This window comes from Leucoraja erinacea, chromosome 29 (genome assembly GCF_028641065.1).
Source record: "Leucoraja erinacea ecotype New England chromosome 29, Leri_hhj_1, whole genome shotgun sequence".
Taxonomy (NCBI): domain Eukaryota; kingdom Metazoa; phylum Chordata; class Chondrichthyes; order Rajiformes; family Rajidae; genus Leucoraja; species Leucoraja erinaceus.
In genome coordinates this window covers 13517916-13534248 of record NC_073405.1, presented here as the reverse complement: position 1 = coordinate 13534248, position 16333 = coordinate 13517916, and the positions used below count along the sequence as shown (strand labels likewise).

The following is a 16333-nucleotide window of genomic DNA, read 5'->3' as shown; positions in this document are numbered from 1 at the left end:
GTATTGATGTGGATAGAGAACTGGCTGGCAAACAGGAAGCAAAGAGTAGGAGTAAACGGGTCCTTTTCACAATGGCAGGCAGTGACTAGTGGGGTACCCCAAGGCTCAGTACTGGGACCCCAGCTATTTACAATATATATTAATGATCTGGATGAGGGAATTGAAGGCAATATCTCCAAGTTTGCGGATGACACTAAGCTGGGGGGCAGTGTTAGCTGTGAGGAGGATGCTAGGAGACTGCAGGGTGACTTGGATAGGCTGGGTGAGTGGGCAAATGTTTGGCAGATGCAGTATAATGTGGATAAATGTGAGGTTATCCATTTTGGTGGCAAAAACAGGAAAGCAGACTATTATCTAAATGGTGGCCGATTGGGAAAGGGGGAGATGCAGCGAGACCTGGGTGTCATGGTACACCAGTCATTGAAGGTAGGCATGCAGGTGCAGCAGGCAGTAAAGAAAGCGAATGGTATGTTAGCTTTCATTGCAAAAGGATTTAAGTATAGGAGCAGAGAGGTTCTACTGCAGTTGTACAGGGTCTTGGTGAGACCACACCTGGAGTATTGCGTACAGTTTTGGTCTCCAAATCTGAGGAAGGACATTATTGCCATAGAGGGAGTGCAGAGACGGTTCACCAGACTGATTCCTGGGATGTCTTATGAAGAAAGACTGGATAGACTTGGTTTATACTCTCTAGAATTTAGAAGATTGAGAGGGGATCTTATAGAAACTTACAAAATTCTTAAGGGGTTGGACAGGCTATATGCAGGAAGATTGTTCCCGATGTTAGGGAAGTCCAGGACAAGGGGTCACAGCTTAAGGATAAAGGGGAAATCCTTTAAAACCGAGATGAGAAGAACTTTTTTCACGCAGAGAGTGGTGAATCTCTGGAACTCTCTGCCACAGAGGGTAGTTGAGGCCACTTCATTGGCTATATTTAAGAGGGAGTTAGATGTGGCCCTTGTGGCTAAGGGGATCAGGGGGTATGGAGAGAAGGCAGGTACGGGATACCGAGTTGGATGATCAGCCATGATCATATTGAATGGCGGTGCAGGCTCGAAGGGCCGAATGGCCTACTCCTGCACCTAATTTCTATGTTTCTATGTTTCTATACTCCTGCATCCATTACCCAGTTTCTCAATGAATACTATTCTGTGCAATGCCTGGGGATATTTTCCTATATAAGAAGCACTGCATTTGTGTGACCCGCTTTGAAAATGTGCCCCGAGCCAACAATTATTATCAGGCTATTTAACAGTGATGCAGAGACAGGGGAACATCATATTCAAGCCCTTGCCCCATGCTCAGGATCATCTCCATTCCCTGTCTGAGGCCATGGTGGAACTGTAGATCCCATGCCAAAGACTGAACGACACACTCGGGGGGTTGGTACCAGGAGACCATCTGGTGCTATTTGAGAGATGAATATTGGCCAAAGCTCCCTATTTCTTGAAATGGAGCTAGAGTCTCGTCTATTTACTTGACAAGGCACTTGGCACTGGGTATAATATCTCATCGTGGCACCTCTACCACTGCAACACCGGGGTTACTGTGCTCCAGAAAGGGCTTCACGACCTGTTCTAGAGGCATACTCTCAATACAATGGCAGCTACCTTTGTTTTAAAGCAGCTACAAGTGAATTATCTTGCCACATGGTCAAAGATGCTAATAGCTGGACAGATTTGCCAGAAGTTATGGAAGGAACATCATATTTGACTTGACAGATAAAATATGTGGAACTCCATCCACTTTGGGAGTAAAAATAGAAAAGTACAATTTTTACTATTGAGGGAGTGCATTCTTGCTATTGAGGGAGTGCAGCGTAGGTTCACATGGTTAATTCCCGGGATGCAGGGTCTGTCATATGTTGATAGAATGTAGCGGCTGGGCTTGTATACTGGAATTTAAAAGGATGAGAGAGGATCTTATCGAAACATATAAGATTATTAAGGGTTTGGACACGCTAGAGGCAGGAAACATGTTACCAATGTTGGGGGAGCCCAGAATCAGGGGCCACAGTTTAAGAATAAGGGGTAAACCATTTAGAAAGGAGATGAGGAAATACTTTTTCACACAGAGAGTTGTGAGTCTGTGGAATTCTCTGCCTCAGAGGGCAGTGGAGGCTGGTTCTCTGGATGCTTTCAAGCTTTAGATAGAGCTCTTAAAGATAGCAGAGTCAAGGGATATGGGGAGAAGGTAGGAATGGGGTACTGATTGTGGATGACCAGCCATGATCATAGTGAATGGCGGTGCTGGCTCGAAGGGCCAAGTGGCCTACTCCTGCACAATTAGTCCAATGTCTAAATGGTGATGGTATATAGGTACCTGGATGTTCTTATATATAAATCATTTAGTATTAACAAGTAGGCACAGCAAAACTATTTGAAGGGCAAATATTATGCTGAACCTTATTGCAAGCAGATGCAAACGAGAGAGCAAATCATCTTACTGGAATTGTGAAACAGCTGGAAAACTGTACATGTCTGATGCCTCTACCTAAAGGAAGGATGTACATGTTACTGAGGCATCAGTCTGATGAACCCACCTATGTTGAGAACCCAATGTTCTTCAGATTTCTGGGTGGCTGGCAATTTGTCAAGAGGAGATTGCAGAGTGGGCCTATAATCTAAATTATGTCTGTAAGAATGAGGCATAATCTTATTGAAACAGACAAAATATTCACCAGATTTAACAGGTTAGATACAGGGACAATCGTGCTGAAGAATCTAAAAATCAAGGTTACAATCTCAAACAAAGGAGTCAGCTATTACAGGACGAGATGAAAACAAAAAATCTTCAAATTGAGAGTAAGGAAACTTAAGAATTTTCTTCCCGAATGGGATGTGACGTGTGGTAGCACAACCCATTAAGACGGAGACCAATATATTTGCAATGTTAAGAGAATCAAGTGATACCGCTTGGTGCCAGAAGGTGGCAGTCAGCCAGGACCTCATTGACTGGAGGTGGTGTGAAGACATCAATGGCTGGCTGCTTCTCTTCTCACTAACCCAACACCCCAGAAGAATGTAGGATGAAATACTTCCATACCAGATAGACCAGGACACACATATGCTCCTTGGGTAGCCAGTGAAAGAGGTCTGCGGGATTACTGGGCAAGATCTCGTCATCATGTAGCGTGGAGATGGTTTGAATACACTGCTGCAACTGTTTCAGGCAGGGCTTCACGCTTTTGACCTGAAGATGAGTACACATTGGCTGTTACTTAACAATGCTTTTGTTTGACAAAAATGCTGGGGATCTAAAAATAGTACATTTTACTTTATGCAAGTATCATACAGTATTCAGTTGCATACTAAATCAAGCAATTATATGTATGGCTGCATCACATCCGACTAGTTTCAATGCTCCGTTGTGCAATTCATGCAAGTCTACAATGCACAGGTGCACGTGCCAGTAACCAACAACAAGATGCACAAGGTGCACGTTCCAGTAACCAACAACAGTAGCACTACATCTGAAACGGTATAATGTGGATGGGTGTAGATGAATTTGCTTTTCTCACCTGCCCTGCATCCAGGTAGTGTGTGACTTGTAGTACCAGAAAGAAGACACGTAGAGACTCTTTCTGTATGGGGTTACCCTGCCAGTTCTCTACAATCTGGCCACACAGAGTCAACAGAGGATGAACCTCTTGCAGTTTCCGTTCCATCAACAGCAGCTGGGGACCAATAGGGAACATAACATTTAAAAATTACAGCTACAACAAATAATCAGAGATTATCCCAACACTCCCGCTGCTCACGGCATTATTGCCGTCACCCTGTAATTTATTCTCTCACACATGCTCATCAACTCCCCTATGGTGCTTTTGCCTCTTAACTGGATTAAGGGCTAGAAACAATTGCCAATTAACATACCAGGCTAAGGTTGAAAAAAAATGGAACACCCAGCAGAAATTCATACGATCACAGGGAGAAGATGCAAACTCCACACAGGTAGCATCCAAGACCCTGGAGTTACGAGGCAGCAGCACTTTCTGCTCTTTCACTGCCAGTGTACACACCACTGTACAGTCAGTGCTAATATTCTGCCCTGATCAGTTCAAGTCCTACTTAAGGACCAGTATGACATTTAATCTCCTTCATCATACATTTTCCTTCATTTCTTTATGCCCCAAAAAGTTCTCCACTGCAATTAAGATTTCACACGTCCCATTATCCTTAATTTGGCCATTATTCACACATGCCTCGACAGAGTCACCAGAAAAGCAGGGTGATACAACTGTCAAGATCCTGCTCTAGCTTTCACTTGCACACTGTGGAAGTGACCAAGAGCTATTAATAAAATCATTCCAGTCCATTTGGACTAACTACATCAGATATATCTCCAAGAAAAAAAATACAATCAGGAGATTAAGAAAAGGAACCAGTATAATGAAGAAGCTCGGGTGTATGGGTGAAATGAACTCAATGTGAATTACAATGTGGGCAACAGCATTTCAAATGACACAAAGCTTACAGTAGAAAGAAAGAAGCAAGCTGGTTGTGAATTATGAGAGTGATGTTTAGAGACATCTCTGATGTGGATTAGAGTTTCAATTGTAAAGAGGCCGAGGCAGAGATAGAATTAGACAACTGCTGAGCTGATGCAGATGTGGTCTGGACTGCAACTCAGCATCAAATCAATAACTTGACTGGTCCGGGCAATTACACAAAGTTTCCAGAGGGATGGAGTCCATGGCAAGGGGACAGAGTTAGTAACAAGACTAAAGACAATGGATTTCGTGATACCACTCTGGAAGGAAATTTTGGGTCATTCAGCATGATTGGACAAACAAATGTGAAACTATGCACAGGCTGAGAGGATTGGAAATGAAGTACAACTAGGGTTGGGCTCTACAATGATGGGCTTACCAGTTTCAATATTTAGAGCTGCGATGAGTATACTAATAAAGTCAATAACTAATTATCTAAATTAAAAACACTTACCATGCCTTTGCTTAAGAGGAAGAGTGCTCTGCAAGAGAGGTTTAGATTTCCAATTAGATATTTAGTTCAGTAATAAACATGCAAAAAATTAATCTAGGCTAGAAATTGAAGGGACAAATTCATCATGATTTTCCAGAATCCTACTTCAGAGACTTGATCAGAGAGTCCAGGGTGAAGTCTCAGAATGGTGCAAGGGTTTGCTCCTGCTTTTAGGCTGCTGATTTTCAGACAAGCTGTTACATCAACTCTACCCAGTCTGACCGAAAAGGTACTCCAGACTCGCCAATGTCAAGGACTATTTTTTACTTATTTTTGGGGATCTGAACTTTGTTGGCAAGGTCAGCATTTATTGCCAATCCCAAATTATTCTCGAATGAGGTGTCATTTAAGAATTAACCACACAAAATGGGAATGGAATCCAACACCATCCAGAAAAGGATAACAGATGACATTAACGACTGCATCGGTGCTGCCTCCTTCACCCATGCAGAACTCATGGACTTATTAACTTCACCAACCAATTTTATCCTGAACTCAAATCCACTTGGACCATCCTCAACACCTCCATCCCCTTTCTTGATCTCACCATCTCCATTACAGGAGAGAGACTATCGAATGACGTCTATTACAAACACACTGACTCCCACAACCATCTCAACTCCACTTCTTCCCACCCTGCTTCCTGCAAAGACCAAGAAACCAAGAACCAAGAACCCCGACTCCCAATTCCTCCGTCCAAGCCGCATCTACGTCCAAGATGAGGTGGTCCATACTAGGACATTGGAGATGTCCTCATACTTTAGGGAACATAGATGAGGCCCTCACACGTGTCTCCTTGGTACCTAGCAGCTCCGTCCTTGCTACCCCTTTTCCTAGGTGCAACAGGGACAGAGTCACCCTAGTCCTGACCTTTCACCCAATCAATCCTGCATACAATACAAAATCCTCCGACATTTTCGCCACCTTCAACGGGATCCCACCACGAGTCACATCTTCCCATTTCTACCCCTTTCCACCGCGACCGTTCCAGGTCTCCCTGGTTAGCTACTCCCATCTCAACCCAAACCACCCCTTCCCCAGGTACCTTCCCCTGCAACTGCAACGTCTGTCCCTATAACTCCTCCCTCGACTCTGTCCAAGGACCATGACAGTCCTTTGAGGTTGGACAGAGGTTCACTCTCACCTCCTCCAATCGCATCTACTGTATCCGTTTTTTAAGATGTGGACTCTTGTACATCGGCAATACCAAATGTAGACTGGGCAATCGTTTCCCTGAACACCTTCGCTCAGTCCGCCTGGATCTACCTGATCTCTCGGTTGGCAAACACTTTAATTCCCCTCCCCATTTCCACACTGACCTTTCTGTCCTAGGCCTCCTCCATTGTCAGAGTGAGGCTAATCGCAAATTGGAGGAATTTCACTTGGGCAGCTTACAACACAGTGGTATGAATATTGATTTCTCTAACTTAAAGTAACCCCTGCACTTCCTCTCTCTCCATCCCTCCCCCCACACAGGTTGCACCAGGATCCCATTCTCAACTAACAAACAGCTTACAACGGCCTGTTTTCTTTATCATTGTTACTGTTTTGCATATCTTTCATGCATTTGTTTCATATCTCTCTACATCACTGTCTTTATCTCTCGTTTCCCGTTACCCGACGAGATGCTGACTGTCCTGCTGAGTTACTCCAGCATTTTGTGCCTTTCTTCAGTTTAAACCAGCATCTGCAGTTCCTTCTTACACCTTTCTCCCTCATTTATCACCCTCAGCGGGTTTTATGACAGTCCAGTAGTTCTTGCAGGCATTATTAAAAAGTTGTTTCCAAATTCTAGATTATTCACTAAATTTAAATTTCACAGTTGTCACTGTCGGATTTGATCTTTAGTCTCTGGATTACCAGTCTAGTAATAATCACTGAGCTGCCACCATCTCCCGTACTGTTAAAGCGCCAGCAAGAAGTCGGATTAAATGTAATCAGAGATAACCAAATAAACGCTAATATTCAATCTTTTCAAATAGGGGATTATTTAAAAATTGCATAATTATGTATTTGCTTATGTTTCCCTCATCTGTGGATCTAAATCCCAGAGATGGGAGTCTTACCTTGTGTATTCTGATCCCACTACTCTGGCATACTCAGCTCCAACTCCCAAGAGATCACACGCCGAGACCAAATCTTTCTCTAACGTGTGCAATTGCTGCCAGAAATAGAAACAAAAAAATAAATAAAGGGTCACTTCACATTCTTATCGCTCTATAAAATATAGAAACACTGAAGATCAGCTTCATCCATTAGGAGCCAACAAGCAACAAGGAATGTTGTGGATGGGGCAGCTGGAAGCCATCACCATGTCACCTCAACAAGCATTGTCTGGAAACTGCCCATCAGTGATCATTAATTGGAGCCTTGGGTGATTTCCCTCAGCAATTATGAAATACTAAAGTCAAATGTGAACTTTCCCAATAACCTCCTCATTCATGGGTTACTGGCAAATTCCAAAGAAAGACTGAATCAGTCACTCATTTATGTAACTCTCTTTCCTCAATAAACCTACTGGCCTATTTCCAAACCTTTGCAATTACTTCTCGGTCACTGATGAGGGTAAACATGTTCTACTCATTTATCAATTTCCCACATTTCAAACGCAAATGGTTTTGAAGCCAGTCATTTTAATCCCTTGCACTATTTTGGAAAATCTTAGTCTGGAAACATCTGTCTGAATTTCAGGCTGCTGATCTCTGGATGCTTACTGTGAGGGAAGAAAGCGTTCAGTCTCTCCTGATTTAGTTGCTCAGCTAACTGCCAGTGAAACCACTAGTTCAGTGTAGATATAAAGGACTGCCGATGCTGGTTTACAAAAAAAAAAGACAAAGTGGCGGAGTAACTCAGCAGGTCAGGCAACATCTCTGGAGAATGTGTTCTCCAGAGATGTTGTCTGACCCACCGAGTTACTCCAGCACTGTGTTTTACTTATTTTACTAGTTATGTGTATTCCTATACAGAACAGAGATTGAGCCTGGCTGCCAGAGGTGCCATCTTTCTCAATGAGAAGGCCGAGACCTTGTCTATCCCTTTTGAAGTGGCCGGCAAAGGCTCCACGGTAGTATCTCAAAGAACAAGGTGTCCATGTATCACCTGGTGTTCAAACAAAAAAAAAATCAGTTAAAAAAATAAAGCCAGATCACTTTTCACTCTGGTTTGTGGGAATATTTGTTTCTATTTTTTTCACCTTTATTATATTTCATTGGATATAATTTACAAAGAGTATCCTAAAATCAGAAATGATTCAAGTCGTTCATTGGTCGCAGACAAAAGAGTGAAGACAGCACGTAGAAAATTATTTATTAATCAGTGCTTGGGAACAATACTACACCAGACACTGAGTGCCATCACATTTAAATTGACAATAACATTCTTCATGAAGATTTAACCAAGATATGACTTGGATCCATAATTGATCTGTGATGTACAGCCACAAACATAGTGAGAACAGAGGTCCACTGTTTTGGTAGCTGTACCCTTGCAAAAGAATACAGAATTCATGAAGTCACAAGCTTTGGTCTAGGTAACTAGAGGCAAACCTATAAACTTCTGACCAAAATGTCGTCAGACTGCCCATTGACACTCTGAGTCCGAGAAGCTCTTAGTTCAACACTTCTACGACTTGAAGCATGTCATGAAACCCCCAATAACCACAAAAGAACCGAAGATACTTACTGCAAGCTGAAAGAGTAGTCGACAATGCCAGTAAGGCGTTTGCTGAGAGATCTGGATTGCTTTCCGTAAAAGTGGTTTTGCTGAATCAACCAGATTCTGAAAGCCAAACAATATCATTGCTTTAAATAAACTTGTGAAGCATACCAGAATACCGTCCAGCAGAGACACAATTAGCGGAGGCATGCAACCAGATGTGAAACACATGGAGTCATTATAATGAACAATGGCTGTAACAAAACTTCCTAGTGACAGAGTAAGCTTGAAATTAATGCTTCTCTTTCCTTCAATTTAAAAAAAAGTTAAAGAACGATCTAATCAGTGTTTAAGACATTTAAGAGAACCTTCTGAATTTTGTAGTCGGCAGGGCAGTACTCTGCATATCGCCAACTTGGACAATTTTACATTTTTATCAAGCCAATTAACCTACAAACCTGTACATCTTTGGGGTGTGGGAGGAAACCGAAGATCTCGGAGAAAACCCACGCAGATCACGGGGAAAATGTATAAACTCCATACAGACAGCACCCGTAGTCGGGATCGAACCCGGGTCCCTGGCGCTGCATTTTTGCTGTAAGGCAGCAACTCTACCTACCGCTGTGCCACTGTGACTGCCTGGTGATGAGGTACAAAGAGAAACTATTCCTCCTGGTTGGGAAATCTTTGAACACGATATAAAGAGCAAATACTAAAGTCAGGAAATACTTCTACATGCGTCAGAGCTGCAATCAAAATTTGGAGCCCTCATCCACAAGCTTCAATTGCTTAGAGTCATGGAGAGATGTAACATGGAAACATGCCCTTCAACTCAAAGTCTGCAGCAACCAATCATTTACACTGATCCTACATTCATATTTTTTATTCTTCCCAAATTCTCTTCAACTCCCTCCAGATTCTACCATACACCAACACACAGGGGGCAATTTACAACCGTTAGTAAACCTACCAATATGCACAACTTTGAGATGTGGCAGAAAATCTGAGCACCAGGTGGAACACCAAGCAATCACAGGAAGAACATGCAAACTCCACACAGGCACCAGAGGTCAGGATTGAACCTGGGTCTCTGATGCTGAGACAGCGGCTTTACTAGTTGTATAACTCGTCATTTGGTCCGACAACCTTTTATTCAAAGAGCACAATGAATACAAAAGGCAGACACATGGATTGCAGTACATATCAGTCAACATCAGACTTCACGGGTTGAATGGCCTACTCCAACATTCCCAGAGGATTATCCCCACTCTTTTGTTGCAGTCTCACGTTATTTTCTCAATTGTTCAATGGCTGAGTGCTTCTCAGACTCCAGTTTGTTTGCCCTACCTGCAGTAAAATCCATATTCACTACATTGTCTCCTACACCGACATGTTCTTTCCCAGGGTCTCAAGTAATTGAAACAATGGTTCCTTCTAATTGTAGCTTTCAAAATTCAAAATCTTTGCTAATTCTTTCTCCCCATAGATGCTGTCTCACCCGCTGAGTTTCTCCAGCATTTCGTGTCTACCTTCGATTTTACCAGCATCTGCAGTTCTTTCTTAAACATCAAGCTCTCGACTCAATTTAGTTTTGGGCTCTGCACCTTGTAGCCTGTCACAACCTCTCCAGGTGACCTACTACTCTGCCCTCTTGCTTCACTCCATCATCTCTCCCCAAAAAAGTTTCCCTCCAACTCCAGATCGGACTTCCCCATGTGGCTTAAATTTTCTTCATGAATCTTTGCATGCCTTACAGATTTGTATCAATTAGTTTGGGATTACAGCAGTCAGACGGAATTTCTCTTGTTTGCAAAAATGCATGCCATCTTACTTCCTGCTCATTTAATCCCATTCCAAGGAACCACAAGACAATTAATTCAAAATAAAGATCCACATTGTATAAAAATGGCTGTTCTGGATCCATTAACTCCCAGTTGGGAAGAACTGTAAGCCCAGAGAAACTGTTGGTAAGTAACTGCTTCATGTTGCTTGCTCTGGGATTTTTTAAATAAACTGTTCCTTCTTGGCTTCTGATTCGCGTCCAAGTTCTGACTGCCAATTAAAATTAGACAGAGCCCTGCAGGACTGAAAAAACACTTTTAACCAGCAACAGGCCAACAAGATAGATCAGAGAAAGCCATTCACAGAAAAATCAGGAAAAGATTAAAAATAAAGGCAGCCCAACCAGAGAGATAAAAGATGATGAGATTTAAAATCTAGAAGTGAACATTAGTTTCACTCATAAATTTTTCATATATATTCTTCAATCCTTGGCATCACATTTCAGAATTATCAGTTGTATTTATATTATTTGCCCCTTTCCACCCTGGCATAAGGTTAAAATGTAAACAATATTTTCTGGCGTTAACACCATTCTGAAGAGATCGCATCTGTACTTCCTTATACAGAAAAACATTGAAGATAAACTTTGTAATATCCTTTATAAAAACCACAATATCCTCCCCAGAGGGTGAACCCTGGTGTTACATGCAGCCTTGTAGCTAGGCTTTTTATCTATCGCTTTGCTTTTAAATTCTATTTTTTTTTAGGAAAAGAAATCTCCAAATCCTGCATGTTTGAATGATTTTATAAAACAGTTTCCATTAACAGGAAACTCAAAACACCCAAACTCTTCTGCATCACCAATACCAGTTAATTCAACGTATATTTATTGTTATTATCTGTAAAAAAAAACTATCACTGTACACTTGGAAACATTAAATTCACCTGCCACTAACCTACTTTGTCACTCCAGCTTTGTGGTTTACTTTTTCTTCTTCTAAACAATAACTGTATTTTCATTTTTGGATTATCAATCTTCAACAGAATTCCCTTCAAGATAATTTCCAATCCTTGAATCGATCAGCAGAAATGGTCCCTAGAACTGGATCTCCAATACCACCATCTACTTTCAATCAACGTGCCATGATTTACCTGCAATTCCAGAATTCCTCCTCTTAAACAGACTAATGGTCTCCAGCACTAAATGGCCTGTAATTACTACTTACTGAAAACATTTAGCACTATAATCCTGCACACTCAAAGAAATCATAAAATGCGCACAAAAAAACAGAACTTTACTTAAAACAATGAAGATTTTAAAAGCCACATTGCTTCAATGGCAATGAATACAGTGGCGTTTAAAGGTATTGAAGTGTACAATTAATTCCTTCAGTATCTCTGGAGGAGGAACAGGGAACAAAGCAATTTTATGACCTCCTACTGGACTCATTCCTGTAAGCAAATGGTAAAGTACATTTTGATTTGATCCATGTTACTCATTTTATCAGACATAATCATCAAGTGTAAAGTACTGAGAAATAGCTATGAAACCAATGTAAATTAACTTCACAATTTCTGCTGGCTTCAACAAAACTCCAAACACATACTCCCTTTCCCACCCCATTCAGTGTTTTAAAGGCAATGTTTCTTTTGAGACACCTGGGACCACAGTGTTCTCCCTACCATCCATGCCCTGTCTTGTGGCATTTTTTCATGCAACCCAAGAAGATGCAACATCTGCCCTTTCAACTCTACCCTTCCCACCATCAGGGAACCAAACCGGCTTGAGCAAAACACAAAGTGTTGAAGTAACAGTCAAAAGGACCCAGACTTGAAAGGTCATCTGTTCATTCCCATCACAGATGCTGCCTGAACTGCCGAGTTAACCCAGCACAGTGTTTTGCTCAAGATTCCAGCATCGGCAATTCCTTTTCTGTCAATCCAAATCATCTTCCCAGGTGATACAATGATTCACTTGCACTATTTCCAATCTAGCACATTACGTTCAGAATTCACAATGTGGACACCTCTATACCGAGGAAACCATTGCAGACGTTGGTCTGCAGGAGCAATCCTGAGCATCCTCTTACCTGGCACTTTAATTTCCGTCCCACTCCAAACGATTTCTACAGCCTCCAAACACACTACAACGAAGCCTAACAAAACTTGACGAACAACACCTCATCTTCCACCCGAGCAGATTGGACTCAGTGATGAATTCCCCAACGAGAGGCAAGTTACTTCCTCTTTCCATGTTAGAACTGGTCATTTCTACTGTAACTCATCCACCTGAGATTTCAGCTCTGTTTTACTCTCTCAATTACTGCAACGGGATGTGCTGAGCGCATGCTACAGATCTACTATTGACATATAACACAGGAAAAACTGTAATTCATCCAAAGGCCCCATTAATCTGGTCTCAACCTAGCACTAACATTCCCTTTGTTCCATCTATCCTGCAGCCACAATCGTTGCAATTTAAAATATCATTCTCTTTTCCAGTTCAAATAGTCTCCTTCCAGAGATGCTGACTTGCTGAATGTTTCCAGCATTGTTCTATTTCTAGCATATTGAATACATCAAGTCTTAATTTCCTCTTATGAATGCATAAAAAGCTAAAAATAGATTATTTTTCTTACCTGGTGGCAATATAACTCTGAGAGAAGGCTGGCTGCTTCAAATTTGATATCTTCAAACTGTGGAATCTAACACATGCTGGTTAAGGATGCATCAAATTCAAACTGTTTAAACATGGTTGCTTTCATGCACTCTTCCCTCTCCCTTTTCCAAAAATAATTGCATCATTAGTTCAGAAGGAAGAATGTTGAAGAACTAATGTATACATTTCAACAATGTTAACCGGAAACTTGCCGGTTGTACAATTTCAAACATCAGGCATAAAGAAATCAAAATAACTGCGTAGAACACTGCTGGAGTAACACAGCCGGTCAGGCAGCATCTCTGGAGGACATAGATAACCATTGTTTCCATTCACGACCCTTCTTCAACCTGGTGAAATCACCTAAACGTTGCCTTCCAGATATGCTGTCTGACCCCCTGAGTTACTCCAACACTGTGTTCTATGCAAGATGACTTGTGACTACAATCAAAATAATTGGCCAAACGTAACAGTTAGAATTGTTAAGGAGCAACTGCAAAATGAACACCCTGGCAAACAGATCTCACTGAGAACGAAGCACGGTCCTGGTTCACTTCTTCCACCCCCATCCCCCCCAGTAAATCTTGTGGGGGTAAAAAAATTGAGAACTAGCAACAAAAAAAACACACACTATGCCAGAGAAGATGTGAAACCAGGCATGAAACTCCAGGAGAATAGAAGACAAAAACATTTTTTTTTTTTTTTTAAGTTAAAGGTGTATTTGATTAACAAGAATCAAATTAAGAATAGCAACACCTCTTCAGCCTGGCCACTGATCAGCTAGCAGCTACTCACTCGTGAATTTGTTTTGGATAAAAAGGATACTTGTTGGGATATTAACCACTGAAAAAGAAGAAAACACAATTAGTCATATTGGTTACGTTGCAATAAATTAAACTTAGTGCCCTCAATAATGTTTGGGACAAAGACCCATCATTTATTTGTCTCTACTCCACAATTTGAGATTTGTAATATATATATATATATTTTTTTTTTAATCACATGTGGTTAAAGTGCACATTGTCAGATTTTAATTATACATTTTTGTTTCACCATGTAGAGGTTACAGCAATGTTTATACATCGGTTCCCCCCACCACCTCACCCAATTTCAGAGCACCATAATGTTTGGGACACATGGCTTCAAGGGTGTTTGTAATCGCTCAGGTGTGTTTAATTGCCCCCTTAATGCAGGTATAAGAGTGCTCTCAGCACCTAGTCTTTCCTCCAGTCTTTCCATCACCTTTGGAAACTTTTATTGCTGTTTATCAACATGAGGACCAAAGTTGTTCCAATGAAAGTCAAATAAGCCATTATGAGACTGAGAAACAAGAATAAAACTGTTTGAGACATCAGCCAAACCTTAGGCTTACTGAAATCAACTGTTTGGAACATAATTAAGAAGAAAGAGAGCACTGGTGAGCTTACTAATCGCAAATGGGCTAGCAGGCCAAGGAAGCCCTCCACAGCTGATGACAGAAGAATTCTCTCCATATCGAAGAAAAAATCCCCAAACACCTGTCCAACAATCAGAAACACTCTTCAGGAGTCAGGTGTGGATGTGTCAATGACCACTGTCCACAGAAAAATCATGAACAGAAATACAGATACACTGCAAGATGCAAACTACTGTTTAGCCGCAAGAGTCCACATCTTGAACAACGGAGACAGAAAAGTGAGGTTGGAGGAGCAAGTAAACCTCTGCCTAACCTGAAAGGACTGTCGGGATCCCTGGACAGACGTACAGTGACAGGTGTAACATCTTCTGCAGTTGTATGGGAAGGTACCTGGGGAGTGGATGGGAAGCGCTGTTAACCAGGGAATTGCGGAGGGAACAGTCTCTACCGAAGGCGGAAAGGGGAGGAGATGGGAAAACGTGGCTTGTGGTAGGATCCCATTAGAGGTGGCGGACATTTCGGAGGATTATGTGTTGAATGCGACGATAAGGACTAGGGGGACTGTTGTGACTAGGGGGAAGGGGAGCAAGTGTAGAGCTGCTGGGTACCGAGGAGACACGAGTGAGGGCTAGGGGGAAGGGGAGCAAGTGTAGAGCTGCTGGGTACCGAGGAGACACGAGTGAGGGCCTCATCCATGATGGGAGAGGGGATCCCCCGTTCCCTAAAGAATGAGGACATTTCGGATGTTCTAGTATGAACACCTCATCTTGGGTGCAGATGCGGCATAGAGTCAAGAGACTCAAGAGTCAATTTAATTGTCATTTGGACCCCTGGAGGTCCAAACGAAATGCCGTTTCTGCAGCCATACATTACACACAAATAGACCCCAGACACAACATAATTACATTTAACATAAACATCCATCACATAACTGTGATGGAAGGGCAAAAAAACTTTTCTCCCCCCCGCCCCCTCCCCCCCCCCCCGATGTCAGAGTCAAAGTCAAAGCCCCCGGCTGGCGATGGCGATTGTCCCGCGGCCATTGAAGCCACGCCGGGTGGTGCGAGGTCGCACACCGGGTCTTGGTGTTGGAGCCCCCGGTGTGTGCTCGCAAAGTCCCGCGGCCGTTCCAGCCACGCGGGGCAATGGTGTTGGGCCCCGCTCCAGGAGCTCTTCGACCCCGCAACTCGGGCGGGGGAAGACGCCGTTGCAGGAGCCCCGAAAAAGCGGTCTCCCTCCAGGGAGCTGCGGGCTCCCGGTTCCCGCCGTCCGCAGACCCGCAGCAGCAGCCTCCGACTCAGCAGCAGCAGCAGCAGCCACCGACTCAGCAGCAGCAGCAGCAGCAGCAGCGCTCCTCCACCGCTCCACCCGCTCCGGTCTCGGCCAGCTCCGCGACGGCAACGGTGAGTCGGCACCAGAGTCCCCGGCTTCTTCCCGTTGGAGGCCGCTCCTCGTTGCGGCCTCAACGACACCTGAGACCCGACGAGAAAAGGTCGGGTCTCCAGTGCAGGGAGAGATTCAAAAGTTTCCCCCCCCCCCCCCCCACCCCACCCCCATCCCCCCACACACACACCCCAACATAAAATAACAAAAACTACATAAAAACACAGACAAAAAATAATAAAAACGCGGACAGGCTGCAGAGGCCGCTGCTGGCCAGAGCCGCGCCGCCTACCGCCTAGGCAGAGGAATTGGGAGTAGGGCGATAGTCTTTGCAGGAAGCAGGGTGGGAAGTGTAGTTGAGATAGTTGTGGGAGTGTAATAGATTTCAGTCAATAGTCTCGTTCTTGTGATGGAGACTATGCGATCAAGAAAGGGGAGAGATGGTCCAAGTAAATTTGAGTACAGGATGAAAAT

General features: G+C 43.0%; 1 protein-coding gene across 1 annotated transcript in view; it reads right to left on the bottom strand.

Moving 5' to 3' along the window:
- Positions 1–16333, bottom strand: part of mau2 (MAU2 sister chromatid cohesion factor) — a 54689-nt gene that overhangs the window by 28621 nt on the left and 9735 nt on the right. The window contains exons 2-8 of the mRNA XM_055658648.1: positions 13906–13923; positions 13061–13126; positions 8667–8762; positions 7052–7146; positions 4947–4974; positions 3521–3676; positions 3046–3192 (exon numbers count right to left, since the gene is read on the bottom strand). Of these exons, the coding sequence (XP_055514623.1) occupies positions 3046–3192; positions 3521–3676; positions 4947–4974; positions 7052–7146; positions 8667–8762; positions 13061–13126; positions 13906–13923 (606 nt within the window). The remainder of the gene's footprint in view (positions 1–3045; positions 3193–3520; positions 3677–4946; positions 4975–7051; positions 7147–8666; positions 8763–13060; positions 13127–13905; positions 13924–16333) is intronic.